At 54.6% G+C, this 20,339-nt stretch overlaps 1 protein-coding gene across 1 annotated transcript; it reads right to left on the bottom strand.

Annotated features, from left to right (window-relative positions):
* Window positions 1–671: 671 nt before the first annotated feature.
* On the bottom strand, window positions 672–17,148 carry LOC127566604 (selenide, water dikinase 1-like). The gene is made up of 8 exons (XM_052009095.1): window positions 16,845–17,148; window positions 15,322–15,425; window positions 13,897–14,004; window positions 8,820–8,974; window positions 8,481–8,571; window positions 4,634–4,733; window positions 2,835–3,047; window positions 672–2,094 (listed from the first exon to the last, which is right to left on the bottom strand). Exons 1-8 carry the CDS (start codon window positions 16,855–16,857, stop codon window positions 1,868–1,870), a joined length of 1,011 nt encoding a protein of 336 aa, XP_051865055.1. The 5' UTR covers window positions 16,858–17,148; the 3' UTR covers window positions 672–1,867.
* Window positions 17,149–20,339: the final 3,191 nt, after the last annotated feature.

The following is a 20,339-nucleotide window of genomic DNA, read 5'->3' as shown; positions in this document are numbered from 1 at the left end:
ACACTGACCAATGTCTCTCAGTCCCACTTAGGGGGAGATCGGTACACTGAGCAGTGTCCCTCAGTCCCTCTCTCTCAGGGGGAGATCTATACACTGACCAGTGTCTCTCAGTCCCTCTCGGGGAGATCTGTACACTGACCAGTGTCTCTCAGTCCCTCAGGGGGCGATATGTCCACTGACTGGTGTCTCTCAGTCCCTCTCTGGGGGAGATCTGTACACTGACCGGTGTCTCTCAGTCCCTCAGGGGGCGATCTGTCCACTGACCGGTGTCTCTCAGTCCCTCTCTGGGGGAGATCTGTACACTGACCGGTGTCTCTCAGTCCCTCTCTGGGGGAGATCTGTACACTGACCGGTGTCTCTCAGTCCCTCTCTGGGGGAGATCTGTACACTGACCGGTGTCTCTCAGTCCCTCTCTCTCAGGGGGAGATCTGTACACTGACCGGTATCTCTCAGTCCCTTTTTCTCTCTGGGGTAGATCTGTACACTGACCGGTGTCTTTCAGTCCCTCTCTCTCAGGGGCAGATCTGTACACTGACCAGGGTCTCTCAGTCCCACTCAGGGGGAGATCTGTACACTTGACAGGGAATCAGTTGTACACACTGTCACGGCAAACAGAAGTACCTTTCCTCGGCAGCGAGGAGGTCAGCAGTGAGGAACAGAGGAGACGCGGAGAGTTTTATAAAAATCATTTATTGGTCCATGACGTGGATCCACAGCTGGGGGGGGGGTGGGAGTTGGGGTTGGTGGGGGGTGGATAAGGATCCAGCCCGTTGACCTGCAGCCCTGGATACGGCCCACCCTCTCGTCTCGCCAGATCGGCCACACTCCCAGCCCCGTCACGGGCGGGGCTTTGCGGGGGGAGGCTTCATTTGCAGAGGGCGGGGCGGGTATCCGATAGGAGCGTGGGCCAACGGCAGGACCGGTCAGGTGCCCCGCGGGCCCCCCTCATGCACTTTATTCCTACCCCTCACTTCCCCGCCCCCCCCCAGCCTTGGGCCCTGCCCCTGCTGCTCAATCAAGGGCAGGGCACGAGGGGTGGCAGCGAGGGGTGGGGGACTGCGCAGCGGAAGGCAATGGAGGGGTGGGGGGGGGAACAGGACGGTGGGGTTTTCAATTCAAACAGCAGAACCCTGTACAGAGAGTCGGGAAACCCTGATTCACACCCATGGGTAATCAATGCTACACTCTACGGCTAAATCACGGTTGGGCGGTGGAACGGGATACCACGGCACAGATCGGACACTTGGTTCCGGGGGGTAGGGAGGGTTGGGGAGGGGGTGGAGAATCCGAAAAGGGGTGTTGGACTGTTTCGTCTTTCGCACCCACGACCCTGGACCTCGTCGGCGGGGCTGCTGGGGGTGGGGGGTGGGGGGGGCCGCCCTAGGTCTTGCCAAGAGAGACAAGCCGCCCCTCTGCGGGAGACTTGGAGAAAAGTGGGGAGGGGGAGAAGGAGGGGAAGGGGAAGAAGAGAAGCGGATGTCCGCGGGTGAGGAGGGGGCAGCTCGGATCGACCCCGGCACAATGCTAACGCAGGGGGGTGGGGAGTCTGCTGCCCAGAACACACGAAGGGGTGGGGGTGGGGGAGAGAGAGTGCAGGGAGACGTTTCACAAACATTTAACAGTTGGCAAATGTGGTCACAAGCCCCGAATTCTGCCCCCCAACCCCCCCCCCAAATACTTTCTTCCTCTGAGAACCTTGCGCCGGATACCGTCAGAGTGGGGGGGGGGGCACAAGGGGGGAGAGCAAATTTAATCGGGGAGCAGGGGGCTCCGTGTTGGTGGGTGTGCTGAGGAGGGGGAGGGAGAGGGAGGGGCGGACACAGACTACCCACCACCCCTCCCCCCCCCGTCCCCCGGACCAGCCAGCTTACGAGGGGGTCTCGGGGCTGGCGCTCGAGTTGTTGTCCTGTGGCGAGGACGCCCCCCGGGGCGCCACCTCGATGATCCTGGGCTTGTCGATGATGCGAGCCGTGCGGTTGCCCTTCTCCACGATGCCGATGATCCAGGCCTGGTGGCCCTCGCCGTACTTGGGCGACTTGATCTCGGCGCAGAAGCGGGCCGCCTGCTCCCGAGGCAGGCAGATCAGCAGGCCGCCTGGGGTGGGGAGGGAAGAGAGCGAGGGAGGGGGTGGGCGGTTCGGGGAGGTGGGTAGGAGGAAGGGTGGTGAGGGGAGATGGAGGGGAAGGGAGGGGGGAGAGGCGTTAGAACACAGCTTGCCTTGTGAAGCGGTGCGTCCACCCTAACCCGCCCCTCCCACTCACGGAGTCGGGCAACCCGTCCCCACAGAGTCCTTGCCGACTCATTCGACCCCGTTTCAAATTCATCCCTCAACCTCCCCCCACCCCCCACCCCCAACACTCCCTCCCCTCAGATCCCACCCCACCCCCCACCCACACGCTGGGGGGGGGCAAATTACGCGGCTGATCAACCCACCCACCCGCCCTGCACGCCACAGAAACAGGCCGTTCGGCCCACCGTGTCCATGCTAACTATCAGTTTTCCTGCACGCCTGTGTCCATTCCCTGTCCCTCCTCACCCTGTTCACTCGGATACTCATCCAGATTTTGCCCCCTCACCCACCCCCCCCCCCACTCCATCCCCGATTCTCCCCACACGTCACCCGGCCAGCAGAAACCGATCCTCCGCAGCGGGCGCCCAATTCCCTTGGGGAATTTCCCAACGTCGGTGGGACGAAGGGTCCGTTTCTCCTGCCTCATGTCCCTCCTCTTGCTCCCAGAGGGAGTTAGTGCCCTCTGGTGAGCCATAAACCCCCTCCAAGTGCCTGAAGGGGGGGGGGAATTCGAATGCAGGAAGCATCGCCGCCGCCCGCTCACCCGAGGTCTCGGCCGAAGTGCCGTGGAGCAGCCCGAACATGTTGCCGCAGGCCTTGCTGATGGCGGCCATCTTGGCGACGATGGGCAGGTTGTGGATGACGAAGGAGACCTCGTTTCGCTGCTGCTTGGCCAGGTTCTGGGCGTGGCCCAGGATGCCGAAGCCGGTGATGTCCGTGGCCGCGTGGGCGTTGAAGGTGTGCATCAGTCCGGCGGCTGCGGAGGTGGGGGGAAGAGATCGGTTTGTTATTGTCACACGGACCGGGATACAGTGGAATGCTTTTGTTTCTGTACAGATCGGTTCAAACCGTGAGTACGTCCCGGTAAAGCAATATAGTGTTACAGTTACAGGGAAAGTGCAGTGTGCCTTGTTGATGGAGGGAAGGTAATGTGGCGGATGTGGAGTGCATGGACTAACTCCACCCAACCAAGTGGGGAGTGTCCCGTCACTCTCTTGACCTGTAGATGGGGGGAGGGGTAATGTGGCAGATGTGGAGTGCATGGACTAACTCCACCCAGGAAAGTGGGGAGCGTCCCATCACTCTCCTGACCTGTAGATGGGGGGGAAGGTAATGTGGTGGATGCGGAGTATATGGACTAACTCCACCCAGCTGAGTGGGGAGCGTCCTGTCACACTCCTGACCTGTAGATGGGGGGAGAGGTAATGCGGCGGATGTGGAGCGCATGCACTAACTCCACCCAGGAAAGTGGGGAGCGTCCCGTCACACTCCTGACTTGTGCCTTGTTGATTTTGGTGGGGGGGGGGGGGGGGGGGAGGGTGCGCGGGGGGAAGAAGACCTTGAGGTGTCACTTGCCACAGGATCACCAGTCTCTGACCTGATCAACGCCACAGTGTTTGTGAGATTGAACCTATTATGGTAACGTCCTCCAGGAGACAATAATGAGGGATTTAGTGATTGTACAGCCTAGACTACCAAGCAGCGGGAAATCTCGCCTCCTGCTGGAGGTAGTCACTGCTTGTGTTCTCCTTGGAATCAGAATTTTTTTTCTCTACACAGAGTGGTGGGTGCCTGGAACGGGCTACCAGGCGTGGGGGTGGAAGCAGATACGATCTGTTTAAGAGGCTGTTGAACAGATGTGGAGGGATATGGACCACGTGCAGGCAGAAGGGATTTAAATTAATTCGGCGTTGTGTTTGGCGCAGACATTGTGGACCAAAGGGCTTGTCTATGCACGTTCTAAATACAAACTGTACAGGTCTCTATTTACAGTGTTATCGAGTTAATCTATTCTATGTACAGAGCTCACAAGGCGCCTCTTTGAACAATGCACAAGGGTGTTGCCTGGATTGGAGGAGTTATAGGGAGAGATTGGACAGGCTTGGGCAGAGGAGCCCAAAGGGGTGAGACGATTTAAGAGGCACAGATACAGGAGATGGTTAGAATCTTCCCCTACACTCCCCCCCCCCCCCCCAATGTGTGTCAAAAACAAGAGGGTACAGGTTTCAGGAGGGAGGAGGTTTAAAGGGGATCTGAGGGGTAAATTTTCTTACACAGGGAGTGGTTGATATCAGGAAGGTGCTGCCAGAGGAGGGGTTGGAATCAGATGCAGTGACTATGTTTAAGGGGCATTTAGACAGACCCTTGAATAGACAAGGTGTAGAAGGATACGATCCTAATGCAGGCAAATGGGATTGGTGGAGATGGGCAAAAAGGTCGGTATGGACGTGTTGGGCCGAAGGGCCTGCTTCTGTGCTGTACGATGCTGTGATCCTACAGAGAGAGAGAGCGTGAGGGAGAGAGAGAGAGTCCAGCTCGCGAGGACGTGGCGGTAGGGGTTACCTGTCCTGTTAAGCCGGGCCATGTTGAACATGGCCTCCTGATAGGCGAGCTCCACGTCCTCCTGGGAGACCACCAGCTTTATCTTGTTCCACTTCTCGGGCTGCAGGGAGGCAGGGGAAAGGGGAGTTAGTGCTCGGGTGGTGTCGTGAAACAAGTTCGAGGTCTCGAAGGGCAAGGACTCTGAACACAGCCTTAGAGCTAAATGATTTATTTACAAAGGCAAACGCGGGGAAAAGGTAATGGGGGAGGGGGGCAACACACACACACATCCACACACCGGTGATAGCGAGTATGGCAAAATCGCAAGCGTAACGCTATTACGGCACCAGCGACCCAGGTTCAATTCCGGCCGCTGTCTGTAAGGAGTTTGTACGTTCTCCCCGTGTCTGCGTGGGTTTCCTCCGGGTGTTCCGGTTTCCTCCCACATTCCAACGACGTATAGGTTAGGAAGTTGTGGGCACGCTATGTTGGCACCGGAAGCGTGGCGACACTTGCGGGCTGCCCCCAGAACACTCTACGCAAAAAGACGCATTTCACTGTGTGTTTCGATGTACATGTGACTAATAAAGGTATCTTAATACACACAGAACGAACTGGGTGCAAACAATCAAGGAAAAGCAATACGCTGCCCACCACCCCTTGACTCAGTACAGGCACGGCTCTACGCCACCGGGAATAGTAACTTAAGACGCTTCTAACCCTGTTGAAGTGCACAGCTTACCAGTGGTCTCTCCAGCATCGTTTCACAGTTCCTCCGGTCAAACAAAGAGACCAGACCCAGCACCTGTGGCACTCTTTATAGTGCTGGAGGGCTGGGGGGGGGGGGGGGGGGGGGGGGGGGTCCAGCCCAGGTAGTTCAAAAGGGCCAATGGCCCAGTGCCAGCAAGGACTAATCAATCAGTGAAGGCCAGTGGCCCGAGGCCAGGTACAAAAGTGCTTAAAGGGACAAATGGTCAGGTGTGCACTGATGGGTGGGGTGGAGCCAGGCCTTGACTGGCAGTGGTGCGTCTTTCAAACAGGTACTGGGCAGTGCTGTCACGTGACAGCCATGACCCTCCACAATACAGGTGGGGGGGTGGAGAAGGGTGCAAGGAGAGAGTTTACAGAAGCCTTCCTTAAAAGTGGGCAAACACAAAATGGTGGCTGTACGACCAGGCTGCAAATGTGGGAGCGTCCTGAGAACACAGGGAAGTACAGACGCGCAGCCCCCGAGAGCGGATAATGACGACCGACGCATCTTTCTTCAAACGCGCCACCTCTGCCTTTGAGGCGCGCACCTTGGCCCAGGGTCACGAGGGATAAAGGGGTAAAGACTGGTCCTGTGAGTGAATGGAAGAACACTGGGGTAGGAATTACGCCGGGTTTTGAAGGGTATAAAAAGGGGTCATGATGATTTATTAGTCACATGTACATCCGAACACACAGTGAAATGCATCTTTTGCGTAGAGTGTTCTGGGGGCAGCCCGCAAGTGTCGCCACGCTTCCGGTGCCAACATAGCATGCCCGCAACTTCCTCACCCGTACGTCTTTGGAATGTGGGAGGAAACCGGAGCACCCAGAGGAAACCCACGCAGACACATGGGGAGAGAACGTACAGACTCCTTACAGACAGCAGCCGGAATTGAACCCGGGTCACCGGCGCTGTAAAGTGTTACGCTGACTGCTACACTACCGTGCCTTCTTTGTGCAGACCGGAACCCTGCCCCAGACTGCGTCGCCACCGGCACAGAGACAGAGAGAAGGCTGTCGGACACCTGAGGTTCCCTTTAGCATTTTGTAGATCATTTATCGATAAGTGGTATTTTGCTTCCTTCTGAATTTTATTGTATTCTTTTTTTTGTATTTTATTCTTTATATAACGCTAAAACTTCTCTAATTTGCCAATACCTCTTGCTGCTGAATCAGGAAAGAACAAGTCAACCCATATCTCACCTCGCCAAAAAGGCACATCAGTGTCTCCACTTCTTACGGCGGCTGAGGAGAGCAAACCTGCCCTCGCCCACCCTCACCACATTCTACAGGGGCACCATTGAGAGTGTCCTGACCAGCTGCATCTCTGCCTGGTACGGTAACTGTAACATCTCGGACCGTGAGACTCTGCAGAGAATTGCGAGCGCAGCTGGAAAGATCATCGGAGTACCTCTTCCCTCCATCCTGGACATCTACAGCACACGACACACACGCAAGGTCTGCAGAATCACAGACGACCCCTCTCATCCCTCCCACAACCTATTTGTTCCACTGCCGGCTGGCAAGCGGTACTGGAGCATCCGGGCCAGAACTACTAGACTGTACAACAGTTCTTTTCCCCCTAGGCTGTCAGGCTCCTGAATACCCTGGAGACAAGTTTTGGACAAATGCCGCCTCAAAAGCCCTGGCGTGCACAACGGCTTATAAGAACCTTGGCTGCTGCTGAACATGTTTATGCATTTAGTGCAACACACTGAGTTCTGTATTTTCTTCGTCCAACTCGGTTTTACACTAATTTTGTATTCTGTATATACCGTCTTTTGCACTATTGTACTTGCAGAAGTTTTTTTGTCTGCGTTTATTGTACATCCTCTGTTGTATGAGTCTGGGGGAAACGACATTTCGTTCCTCCGTGTGTTTTTATAGCATTTGGGGGAATAACAAGAAAGTAACTTGAACAACATTTTAATATATTTTCATCACAGGGGCGGGGGGGGGGGCTGCGTGGGATTAGGGTCTGAAGGCAGTGCCGATAAAACATCCGCTCACCCACCCCGCCACACACTTCGATCGTCACCCCCAGGCAGAGGAGCCCCTGGCTGAGGGAGGAGGAATCAAGTCCTGCAGGGGACCGGGCGAGGGCGGTAAATCCCTCAGCAACGATATAACGGGACAGAGGGAACTTCGAAGGTCCCGCACCGCCAGGTTCAGGAACAGCTACTTCCCTTCAACCATTCGGTTCTTGAACCGACCAGCACAACACTAGATCACAAGACAAGGGAGCAGAAGTAGGCCATTCAGCCCATCGAGTCTGCTCTAAAGAAAAGAAAGGGAAAAAGAAATGAGAAATGGGGGAATGTCCATGAGAGAGAGAAAAAACTATTCCTTTCTAGCCCCAATTTCCGGCTTTATCCCCATATCCATTGATACCTTGACTAACTAGATAACTATCTATCTCCCCCTTAAATGCCTCCAATGATCGGGCCTCCACTGCTGTACGTGGCAAAGAATTCCATAAATTCACTACCCTCTGGCTAAAGAAATTTCTCAACTCTGTTTTAAACCTGTACCCTCTAATTCTAAAATTGTGCCCTCTGGTCCTGGACTCACTCACCAAGGGAAACAGCTTGGCCACATCTACTCTGTCCAGTCCTTTCAACATTTGAAATGTTTCTGAGTTTAGCAACACTAGCAATCACTTTGCACTAAAATGGACGTTTTTTTTGTTCTAATTTATGTTTGTTCTTGATGAAAATTGAGTATAATTTATGCTTTTCTTGTGAATGTTGTGTATCTGATGCTCTGTGCCTGTGGTGCTGCTGCAGGGAAGTTTTTCATTGCACCCGTGCACACACGGACTTGTGCATCCGACAGTAACTCGACTTTGAAAGCTGAGAGAGGCCGGAATCGGAGAAGCATGGAGATCTGAGGCTGGAACGCCCTGGGAACGGCATTGGGAATCCCCCCCACCGCTCGCACTCCCACTGGTCGAAGACGAGATTGTACCCAACGCTCATCCCCGGCTCGGTCAACGGAGGGGCCGCTCCGAGGTGGGAACCGGACAGAGCGCTTCCCCCACGCATACCCGCCTCCACCACCCCCCCCCCCCCCCCCCATCCTCAGCATCGCACGTCGGGCTTTCGTCCCCGGGACTCACATTCTCCAGCCACTGGTGACTGTTCACGGCGACCTGGGTCCCCAGCGGCTTCGTCAGCACCAGTACATCACCTGGAACTGCGTTGTCGGGCCTGGGGACGCAGGAGGGAGAGGAGAGGGTTAATGGGACGTGGAGAGGGCGCGCAAGAGGGAGCGGGGACGAGCGTGAGAGACAGCGAGAGAGGAAGCGCGAGAGAGAGAGAGAGCAAGAGCGTGTGCGAGAGGGCGGGAGGGTACAAGAGAGAGAGGGAGGGTGTGTGAGAGGGAGGGCGCACGAGAGAGAGAGGGACATGGAGCGCGCATGAGAGAGACACACACAAATACTTCTCGCCCAACTCACATGATGAACTCGTTGGGCTGGCAGACCACGGTCGCCACACCCCCAATGATGATCCATGGGTTCACCACCGTCTGCCCGCCGGTCACCGAGGTGCCGCCCTCCTCCGCCGCGTCCTTGAAACCCCGGATCATCAGAGGCACCACCTTATCCCGTTCCTGCGGGCGCAGGCAGGGGAGGTCGTTAGCTGCGGCCCTGCTCACCCAGGGTCGCTCCCCACCCCACCGCCCCCCTCCCACCAATCCCACCTTAATGTTTTACCCTCCCCTTCACACCGACTCATCTCCAACTCCATAACTACCAGCCCCAGGGGCCAACGTTGTTATTATTGTCACGTGTCCTGAGATAACAGAGAAAAGCTTTTGTTTGCGTGCCGTCAGAACAGATCATTAAAAGGAAGACAATGAAGAATAAAGTGTTCCAGTTACAGAGAGAGTGCAGTGCAGGCAGACAATAAGGTGCAAGGGCCACGACGAGGGAGAGTGAGGCTGATTTACAGAATCCGCCCCGGAACCGTTGAAGCAGCAGGTCCCTTTCAGGTCCGGTGAGGTATTTAAAAAGCTTAATGTGGAGGGCAACTGAAGGGTTAAACAGAGCGTTGAGTGGTTGATTAGAGGGAGCGAGTACTTGAGATAATTGGCAGGGACAAATATAAGGAGGGGTAACTGAAGAGGAGTGGCCAGTGTGTGAGTGGCTCAGGGTAGGAGTGGAGCTTTGACTCAAGAGGCTTCAGTGAGCAGAGGCTGAGGACGAGCTTGCTCCCAGAGAGGTAAGGCCGGGTAAGTTCCTTTAATTAAGTTAATTAACGTAGGAGTAGGTAATGAAGGCAGCAATTAGGGCAGTCGAGTGCTCCATATGCAGTATGTGGGAAGTCAGGGACAACACACTTGTCCCCGATGACTACACCTGTAAAAGGTGCATCCAGCTGCAGCTCCTGACAAACCAAGTTGGGGAACTGGAGCTGGATGAACTTTGGAGCATTTGTTAGGCAGAAATAGACAGGAGTTTTGGGAAGATAGTCAACCCTAAAGGTCATGATGCAGGTAGCTGGGTGAATGTCAAGACAGAGAAGGGGTATAGAAAGAAAGAGCAGAACACCCCTGTGGCCATTCCCACCAACAATAAGTATACCGCTTTGGATACTGCTGGTGGGGACGACCTACCAGGGACAAGTTGTAGTGGTTGCATCTCTGGCAGCGAGACCGGACCCTCAGCTCAGAAAGAAAAGGAGAGCAGTAGTGATAGGGGATTTGATAGTTAGGGGGACAGATAGGAGGTTCTATGGGAGAGATCAAGAATCCCAGATAGTCTGGTGCCAGGGTCTGCGATATCTCGGATCAAGTTCTCGATATTCTCAGGAGGGAGGGTGAGCAGCCAGATGTCGTGGTCCACGGAGGGACCAATGATGTGGATTGGGAGGAGGAGGTCCTGCAAAGAGTATAGAGAGTTAGGTGCAAAGCTGAAGGACAGGACCTCCAAGGTTGCAATCTCTGGATTGCTACATGTGCTAGTGAGGCTAGAAATGGGAGGATCATGCAGCTAAATGTGGCTAAGGAGATGGTGCAGGAGGGAGGGCTTCATGTTTCTGGACAATTGGGCTTCCTTCCAGGGAAGGTGGGACCTGTTCTGACGGGATGGTTTGCACTAACATACTTGCAGGTAGGTTTGCTAGTGCTGCTCCAGGGAGTTTAAAATAGATTTGCAGGGGGAGGGGAACTGGTGTGTTAGAGCAGATAGTGAAGTGGAGGAGGGAAAAGGTCATGTGAGGACTGCAGGTATCGACAGAAATCAAAGGTTTGTACGTGATGGAAATGTTCTCAGGTGCATCTATTTCAACACAAGGAGTATTGTCGGTAAGGCAGATGAGTTTAGGGTGTGGATTGGCACATGGGATTATGACTATTGCCATTAGTGAGACTCTGTTGCAAGAGGGGCAGGACTGCCAGCTTAATGTTCCGGGGTTCCATTGTTTCATAGGTGATAGAGGAGGGATAAAAGGGGGAGGAGTGGCGTTACTAGTCAGGGAAAATATCACAGCTGTGCGGAGACAGGACAGCCTGGAGGGCTCGTCTACTGAGGCCATCTGGGTGGAGCTGAGTAACAGGAAAGGTGTGGCCGCACTAATACTGTTGTATTATAGACTGCCCAATAGCCAAAGAATTGGAGGAGCAAATCTATAGAAATAGCAGACCAATGTAAGAAACAGAAAGCTGTAGTAGTAGGGGATTTTAACTTTCCACATATTGACTGGCCCTCCCACACTGTGAAAGGGCTGGATGGCTTGGAGTATGTCAAACGTGTTCAGGAAAGTTTTCTAGATAAATATATAGAGGTACCAACGAGAGAGAATGAAATACTTAATCTCCTATTAGGGAACCAGACACTTCAAGTGACAGAAGTATGTGTAGGTGAGCATTTTGGGTCCAGTGACCATAATGTCATTAGTTTCAAGTTCCTTATGGATAAGGACAGGTCTGGTCCTCGAGTTGAGGTTCTAAATTGGAGAAAGGTCAATTTTGTGGAAATGAGAAAGTATCTAGGAAGAGTGGATTGGGATAAGTTGTTTTCTGGCAAGGATGTGCCCAGTAAGTGGAAGCCTTCAAAGGCAATTTTGAGAGTGCAGAGTTTGCATGGTCCTGCCAGGATTAAAGGCAAAGCTGACAGGCATGGGGAACCTTGGTTTTCAAGGGATATCAGCAATCTGGTTATGAAAAAGAGGTGTATAGCAGGTATAGGCAACTAGGAACAAACGAGGCACATGAAGAATATAGAAAATGTAAGAAAATCCTAAAAAAGGAAATAAAGGCAAAAAGACACGAGGCTGCTTTGGCAGATAATGTGAAGGTAAACCCGAAGGGTTTCTACAAGTATATTAAAAGGATAGTAAGGGACAAAATTGGTCCCCTAGAAGATCGGAGTGGTCGTCCATGTGTGGAGCCTCAGGAGATGGGGGAGATCTTAAACAGTTTTGTTTTGCATCAGTATTTACTCAGGCAACTGGCATCATGGATGTGGAAGGAAGGGAAACAAGCAGTAGTGTCATGGAACATATAGAGATTAAACAGGAGGAGGTGCTTGCTGCCTTACAGCAAATAAAGGTAGATAAATCCCCTGGGCCTGACGTACTTCCTTGGACCTTGAGAGAGACTAGTGTAGAAATTGCAGGGGCCCTGGCAGATATATTTAAAATGTCCTTAGCCACCGGTGCGGTGGCAGAGGACTGGAGGGTCGCTCATGTAGTTCCATTCCTTAAAGGCTCTAAAAGTAACAGGCCGGTGAGCCTGACATCAGTAGGTAAATTATTGGAAGATGTTCTGAGAGATCGGATATACAAGTATTTGGACAGCCAAGGGTTGATTAAGGATAGTCAGCATGGCTTTGTGTGTGGTTGATTGTGTTTAATGAATCTTGTAGAGTTTTTTGAGGAGGTTACCGAGAAAGTAGATGAAGACAAGGCTGTGGATATTGTCTACATGGGAGGTTAGTTCAGAAGGTTCAGACACTAGGTATCCATGGAGAGGTTGTAAACTGGATTCAAAATTCTGTGTGGGAGAAGACAGTGGCAGTGGATGATTGTTTCTCAGACTGGAGGCCTGTGACTAGTGGTGTGCCTCAGGGATCTGTGCTGGGGCCATTGTTTTGTCATCTATATCAATGATCTAGATGATGATGTGGTAAACTGGATCAGCAAGTTTGCTGATGAAACTAAGATTGGAGGCATCGTGGACAGTGAGGAAGGCTTTCAAAGCTTGCAGAGGGATCTGGACCAATTGGAAAATTGGACCAGAAAATGGCAGATGGAATTGAATGCAGACAAGTGTGAGGTGTTGCATTTTGGAAGGACAAATCAAGGTAGAACATACACAGTAAATGGTAGGGCACTGAGGAGTGCGGAGGAACAAAGGGATCTGGGAATTCAGATACATAATCCCCTGAAAGTGCCGTCACAGGTAGACAGGGTTGTAAAGAAGGCTTTTGGCATCCTGGCATTCAAATCAAAGTATTGAGCATAGGAGCTGGGATGTTTTGGTGAGGTTGTATAAGACATTGGTGAGGCCAAATTTGGAGTATTGTGTGCAGTTCTGGTCACCTAACTATAGGAAGGATATCAGTAAGATTGAAAGAGTGCAGAGAAGATTTACTAGAATGTTGCTGGGTCTTCAGGAGTTGAGTTACAGGGTAAGACTGAACAGGTTAGGACTTTATTCCTTGGAGCGTAGAAGAATGAGGGGAGATTTGATAGTTTACAAAATTGAGGGGTATAGACAGAGTTAATGCAAGTAGGCTCTTTCCACCGAGATTAGGAGATAAGTAGGAGAGGGCTTTAGGGTGAAAGGGGGAAAGTTTAAGGGGAAATTCTACACTCAGTGGTGGGAGTGTGGAACAGGCTGCCATCTGACATGGTAAATGCGGGCTCACTCTTAAGTTTTAAGAATAAACTAGATAGATACATGGACGGGAGAGGTCTGGAGCGTTATGGACTGGGTGCAGGTCAATGGGACTAGCAGAATAACGTTTCGGCACAGATTAGAAGGGCTGAATGGCCTGTTTTCTGTGCTGTAGTGTTCTACGGTTCTAAGAGTCCATCTTTTCGTATTAGGGGACTGTTCAATAGTCTTATAACAGCAGGATAGAAGCTGTCCTTGAGCCTGGTGGTACGTGCTTTCAGGCTTTTGTATCTCCTGCCCGATGGGAGGGGGGAAGAAGAGAGAATGCCCAGGGTGGGTGGGGGCTTTGATTACGTTGGCTGCTTTCCCGAGGCAGCGAGAAGTGTAAATGGAGTCAATGGAGGGGAGGCTGGTTTCTGTGACGCGCTGGGCTGTGTCCACAACCCCCTGCAGTTTCTTGCGGACATAGACAGAGCAGTTGCCGTACCGAGCCGGGATGCATCCGGGTAGGATGCTTTCTGTGGCGCATCTGTGCGGTCACCTTTGTATCTTTGACCGAGTCCTTCTGTGGCTCGAGGTCTAGTTCGAGGATGCCCTCAGGGTATGGTATACAACAGGTAGGGTGCCCCGTGAGCAGAGGACACTCCATGCCGCTCCGGGGTGGCCGAGCACTTTCTCCTCAGCTCCCTTACCTTCTCGGTCATTTTCTGGCTCACGCTCAGCAGCATCAGCATGTTGTCGCACTCCGTGATGCCCATGGCGTAGAGGTCGCTCAGGACGTTGGCGCAGGCAATCCGGCCCTGGAGTAAGGGAGAAGTAGCATGGCTCAGACAGGACACTGACCTGATTCGACTGGGTCTCCTGGCTGGTGAGGGGCAGCACCCATTCCGCCCCGAGGGAATGCACGACATGACGGACCCGTCCCCACCGGTACTGTACCCCGGTGTTATACAGTGACGGACCCGTCCCCACCGGTACTGTACCCCAGTGTTATACAGTGACGGACCCGTCCCCACCGGTACTGTACCCCGGTGTTATACAGTGACGGACCCGTCCCCACCGGTACTGTACCCCGGTGTTATACAGTGACGGACCCGTCCCCACCGGTACTGTACCCCGGTGTTATACAGTGACGGACCTGTCCCCACCGGGTACTAATTGGGGTGAGACTAGAAGAACATCAGATATTCTGCTCAGGGAGGCTAGAACCCAGTGGTATGAGCATTACATTTTCCAGTTTCGGGTAAACCCACACCCACCAGTGCGCACAGTTTCTCTCCCTCTCTGTTCACCTTTTGCATGCCTCGTTCCCCATACATCACCCTCCCCCACCTGGCTCCATGTGCCCACTGTCCCTATCTCATCTGGGCCTCTGTTATTCTAGCCTCCAAAATCTGCATGATATTTCTCCCCCACTGACTCTGTTCCACTGCCAGCCCGATTCTCACCCTCCTGATACAGCCCATCTCCCCTCAGTCCTGGTGCAGGGTCTCAACCCGAAATATCCCCCACCCCTTTGTCTCCACAGATGCTGCTGTTTGTACCTGTTCTCTTTACACTGGATTGGAAAGGTGGGCAAATTCCTGCTTTGCTGGATGGCGGGAAGGGAAGAGGTAAAAGGACGGGCGTGGCTGCAATGGGGGAGTGCTGCAAGTGGGAATGGGAGAACAGGCCAGGGAGTCAGGAATGGGTCAGCCCCCTGCAAAAATGCCACGAGGGGAAGCTGCGTCTGGTGGTGGAATCTCAAAGGCAGCTGAAACGAGATCCATTTTATGTTCAATTCATGCTTTTCTTGTGGACGCTGCTTATCTGATGCAATGCGCCTGTGATGCTGCCACAAGGAAGTTTTTCGTTGCAAATGTGCATCAGACAATAAATTCTATTTTGAAACTGTGGAGAATGATTTGCTGTAGTAATTTAGGCACTGATTTTTCTCTCTCTCTCATCCTGGACATCTATAGTACACTCTAAGTGTATCCTGTCAATGGCAATGTGCCCAGAACTGCTTTAGGTGGGTGGGGTCTGGTCCAATAGCTGGGTACAACAAGGTGAACTGACCGCCACCCACCCACCCAGCCAGCCAAAGCGAAGAGGATAGGGGTATATTTACGACCTACCATCATGTAAGGGTCGTCGACCAGAGGGTAGAAGAAGTCAGTCGTCTGTACGAGGGAGAGGCCTCCATGCCGCAGCGGGATCACGCAGGAATCCATCCCGATCCCTGCAACAGACGGGCAGCTCGACGTCAGCTCAAGCCTCGGGAATCGGCCACTCAACACACCAATTGGTGTGGGGAGGGGGGTGAGAGAGGCAGTTTAATGCCGACTGCCAGCAGACATTTTGAAGAGAGCGACCCCACCCCTCCACGACAGACATTTTTAAAGGGGTAGAGGTTGGCCATGCACCTGATTTACCTTCCCCCCCCCAACTTCAGTCAACATTTGCAACTGTTCAGTGAACTGTTAAGAGTTAATAATGGCTGCAGGCAGAGGCAGATGAGGAGAGACTGACATAATGCCTGAGGAGCTTTCAGGATAAAAAATGTGGGAGAACCACTTCAGCGGTGCCAATGAGGCGCGGAATGCAGTCGGTACTGTCCTATTGCATTCCCTGGTCGGGGATTGGCAAGCTTGCTGGGACTTTTGAGCACAATCCTCTGGAAGATGAAATGCATAGGGGGAGGAAGGTGCAGAGTGGGCTGCCGTGTGCAGAACTGACCAAAGAGTCACACAGAAAGGAGACAGGGCAGGGCAGCCCCTGCACTGACGGACAAGGGGCAGGAGTAGGCTGTACGCCTTGAATGCAGGTGAGGGAGGATGGGCATCTGCCAGGCAGCCACTTCGAAGGCGGAGGGAAGGATGCCCAACCTCTGCCCTGCTGAGGGGTAGATTCCACCCAAACCCCCCCCCCCCGGGGAAAAACAGAGGCAGAGCCTTAGCTGCATCGATTTGGCTGCTTTCGTGGGATCTTGCTGTGCATCCCACAGGGCTCCTGTCCTGTAAGCTGGGGAATCGTCTGCCACCTTCCAAAAATGGAGAGAGGTGCCATGCTGCCACAGGCATTTGCAGTCCAAGGGCTGGCGGACTTAGGTGATGCCACACCCGGTCCAATATCCTCCATGCATTCCAGCTGGTGCAAGGGTGGGGGGGGGGCTGTACATGCCCCGCCCCCCCGTCAATCATCTGCGCCTCCACACCCGCCTCAGGGTACAGGACCAACCACAGTCGCCCAATGCAGCCTCACCACCCACGATTGGCGGCACCGCGCGTCAATCAAACGAGATTCACCCGCCCCTCTCCCGCTGACTGACGCGGCCGCCGCCAGTCAGCCGCCGATTGGCTCGCCCCACCGTCAATCAAACGAGAATCGCCCGCCCTCCCGCCCCCGGCTGACAGCGCGGCCGCCGAGTCAGCCGCCGATTGGCTCGCCCCGCCGTCAATCAAACAAGAATCGCCCGCCCCTCCCCCTGGCTGACTGAGGGCGGCCGCCACGAGTCAGCCGCCGATTGGCTCGCCCCGCCGTCAATCAAGCAGAGCCTCCCTCCCCATTGGACGGGCCGCCCGTCCATCGCGCGGCGCGACACCCGATTGGCCGGGAGGCGGGTCCGAGGCCCGACCGGCTTCTGCGAGGAAAAGCTCACCGATCCGCGGCATGACGGCGCCCAGGAACTGGCTGCTGTCGTCGTCGCCGCCAGCCCCGGCGTCGGGCTGCGACTCCGGCCCGAGTCCCTGCAGGAGTTTGAGCAGCACCTCCTGCGGGACTTTGCAGCCTCATCCCTTCAGGTCGGAGAGCGCCGTCAGCCGAAAGCCCTTGTCCAGTTCGTGGTCCTCGGGGTCGAAGGAGCGCTGGAAGGCCGCCGCCGCCGCCATCTTCTCCCGGCCCGGTTCCCCTTCCCGCTCCGACTCCCAACGGCCGCCGCCCACTGCGCCTGCGCCGCCCTCCGGGGAGCGGGGGGTGGGGCCACACCTCCTCCGTCTGCGCCTGCGCCGCCGTCCCGCCGGGGCCCGCTGTCCATCAACTGCGCCTGCGCCGCCCTCCGGGGGGGGGGTGGGGCCACACCTCCGTCTGCGCCTGCTGCTCTGCAACTGCGCCTGCGCGGCCGTCGCCCCCTCTCCCGCTCCCGCAAGCGCGCCTGCGCGGCCGTCACCCCCACTCCCTCTCTCGCAAATGCGCCTGCGCGCCGGGTTTTCCCATTCCCTCAAGGCGGGGGGGGGGGGGGTGATCGCCCCACCTGATTTAAATTGAAATAATTCTCTTTCAAAAGGGAATCCCTGCGATCCACGCTCAGCCGAGGTCCTGTATTAGCAGTGCTCAGTGTGCAGATAAGAAAGAGTGTGCATTGATTTGTGTTAGTGTGGTTAAAAAAAGTTTTTTATTAATTGCCCTTCAGGGGACACGTGGTTTGTCCCAGGGTCAGGCACCTCCAAGGCGCTCATAAATATTCATATAGTGTTATTAATATGTGCATATTAACAAGCTAATTATGCATATATTAATAAAATATGTTCATTAATAAATTCATTTGTTCTGTTTTTTTCTCTATTTTTCCAGAATCGGGGCCTCGTCAGCGTTTACCGCCCATCCCTAACTGCCCCCTCAAAGAAGGTGGGGGTGAGGGATCCCCTCGAACCGCCGCTGTCCGTGTGGGGACGGGGCTCCCGGGTGGGGGGGGTGATTTCAGGGACTTAGACCCGGCAAAGGGCGTCGATAGGTTTCCAAGTCGGGACTGGCGGAGGGGGGGGGAGGGTAACCTGCGGGCGGTGGTGCTCCCCTGCGGGAGAGGTGCCGGGTTTGGGAGGTGCAGCCCCAGGGGTGAGGGACGGCGATGCGTCCTGTAGACGGCATGGCCACTGTGGCGGAGGGAGGGCGGGAGTGTTCTGGGGGGGGGAGTGGGGCGCCTATCGAGCAGGCTGCTCTGTCCCGGACGGTGTCAAGCTTCTCGAGAGTCGTTGGAGCTGCCCTCGCCCCCAGGCAAGTGGGGAGCATCCCGTCACACTCCTGACTTGTAGATGGGGGGAAAGGCCTTGGGGTGTCAGGAGGTGAATCACTCACCTCAGGATCCCCACCCCCTGACCTGCTCCCTGCAGCCGCGATGTGTGTGCGTGGCTGGTCCGGTTGAGCTTCTGGTCAGTTGTAACCCTTCAGGATGCTAACGGCGGGGGACTGAGAGGTGGAAGTAAAGTTGAACATAAAAGGGAGTTGGTTAGACACCCTCTCTCATTGAAGATATGACCATAAGACATAGGAGCAGAATCTGGCCATTTGGCCCATCGAGTCTGCTCTGCCATTTGATCGTGGCTGATTTTCTTTTCAGCCCCATTCTCCTGCTTTCTCCCCGTGACCCTTAACCCCCCCCCCTTACCGATCAAGAATCTCTCCTTAAATACACCCAGTGACTTGCCCTCTGTGGTAACAGATCCCACTGATTCACCACCCTCCGGCTGAAGAAATTCCTCCTCATCCCAGTTCTAAAGGGACGTCCCTTCATTCTGAGGCTGCGCCCTCAGATCCCGGACTCTCCCGCTGACGGAGACACCCTCCCCGCGTCTCTCTATCCGGGTCTCTCAGTGTCCGGGAGGTTTCAGTGAGATCCCCTCCCCTCATCCTTCTAAACTCCCATCAAGTACAGGTCCAGAGACGTCAAACGCTCATCGTATGTTAACCTTTTCATTTCCTGTGAACCTCCTCTGGACCGTCTCCAATGCCAGCACATCCTTCCTTAGATACGGGACCCAGAACTGCTCACAATCCTCCAAGTGTGAGCGGACCAACGCCTTATAAACACTCAGCGTTACACCCTTGCTTTTACATTCTAGCCCTCACGAAACGGATGCTAACATTGTGTTTGCCTTCCTTACCACTGACTCAACCTGCAAGTTAACCTTAAGAGGTGCTCCCTCCCTGGACCTTCTGTGGGCGAACATTTGCCACATCAGCCTGTACCTGAATGTTGTCCGAGCCTCGCCGCACGTGATACCTCATCGGCCGAGGCGTTGCGGACGGATTAAACTCCATTCGAGCGTCAGCGGGCGCCCCTTCTGACCTCGTTGTGGGGACGGAAGGCCACTGATGAACCACTGATGGAGATGGCTGACCCAGGACGCCACCCTGAGCCAGGACACCACCCTCGGGCTGGTAGGACTGACCTCCGACGCCCACAGCCCCCGCGCGGGGTCTGACTCCAGCCACTGGCGCGCATTCCCCTCGACGCCAGGTTCCCTGAAGGCCTCATGCAGTCAAACGCTGCCTTAATACAGAACATGGAACAGTGCAGCACAATACAGGCCCTTCGGCCCACAATGTTGTGCCGACCTTTAAACCTCACCTAAGACCATCTAACCCCTTCCTCCCCCATATCCCTCTATTTTAAATTCCTCCATATGCTTATCTAGCAATCTCTTGAACTTGACCAATGTACCTGCCTCCAGCACCACCCCAGGCAGCGCATTCCACACCCCAACCACTCTCGGGGTAAAAAACCTTCCTCTGATATCTCCCTTGAACTCCCCACCCATTACTTTAAAGCCATGCCCTCTTGTATTGAGCATTGGTGCCCTGGGAAAGAGGCGCTGGCTGTCCACTCTATCTATTCCTCTTAATATTTTGTACACCTCTATCATGTCTCCTCTCATCCTCCTCCTCTCCAAAGAGTAAAGCCCGAGCTCCCTGAGTCTCTCCTCATAATGCACACTCTCCAAACCAGGCAGCATCCTGATAAATCTCCTCTGCACCCTCTCCAACGCCTCCACATCCTTCCTATAATGAGGCGACCAGAACTGGACGCAGTGCTCCAAGTGTGGTCACTTAATGTAGGGAATCAACCGTGATCATATTGCATGGGGGAGCCGGCACGTCGCCAAATAGTCCGGTCCCCACCCCCTTGTTCTCCCTTATCCCTCTGCTTCCCCGCATCCTTCCCTTTATTCCATGATCCGCCGTCCTATCCAATCCGATTCCCTCTTCGTCAGCCCTTCGCCTCTTCCACCTGTCAGCTTCCCCCCCCCCCCCAGCTTCTCACATCGCTCCTGGTGCCAAAACATCAGGGGCACGTCCCTCCCCGCCGTCGGGTGCATCTACAGGAGGCGCCGCCTCAAGAAGGCGACGTCCGTCGTCAAAGCTCCCCCCCACCATCCGG

Source organism: Pristis pectinata, chromosome 43, assembly GCF_009764475.1.
Source record: "Pristis pectinata isolate sPriPec2 chromosome 43, sPriPec2.1.pri, whole genome shotgun sequence".
Lineage (NCBI taxonomy): Eukaryota > Metazoa > Chordata > Chondrichthyes > Rhinopristiformes > Pristidae > Pristis > Pristis pectinata.
Note: the sequence above shows the minus strand (reverse complement) of the source record. Positions and strands in the feature narration are given on the sequence as shown.

Bases quoted from the DNA above. Each gene is read 5' to 3' on its own strand.
- LOC127566604 (XM_052009095.1), bottom strand. The intron at 8,975-13,896 runs GTAAGGGAGCTG...CTGCGCCCGCAG, and splicing joins GCCAGAAAATGACCGAGAAG to GAACGGGATAAGGTGGTGCC. The intron at 4,734-8,480 runs GTGAGTCCCGGG...GCCTCCCTGCAG, and splicing joins GTCACCAGTGGCTGGAGAAT to CCCGAGAAGTGGAACAAGAT.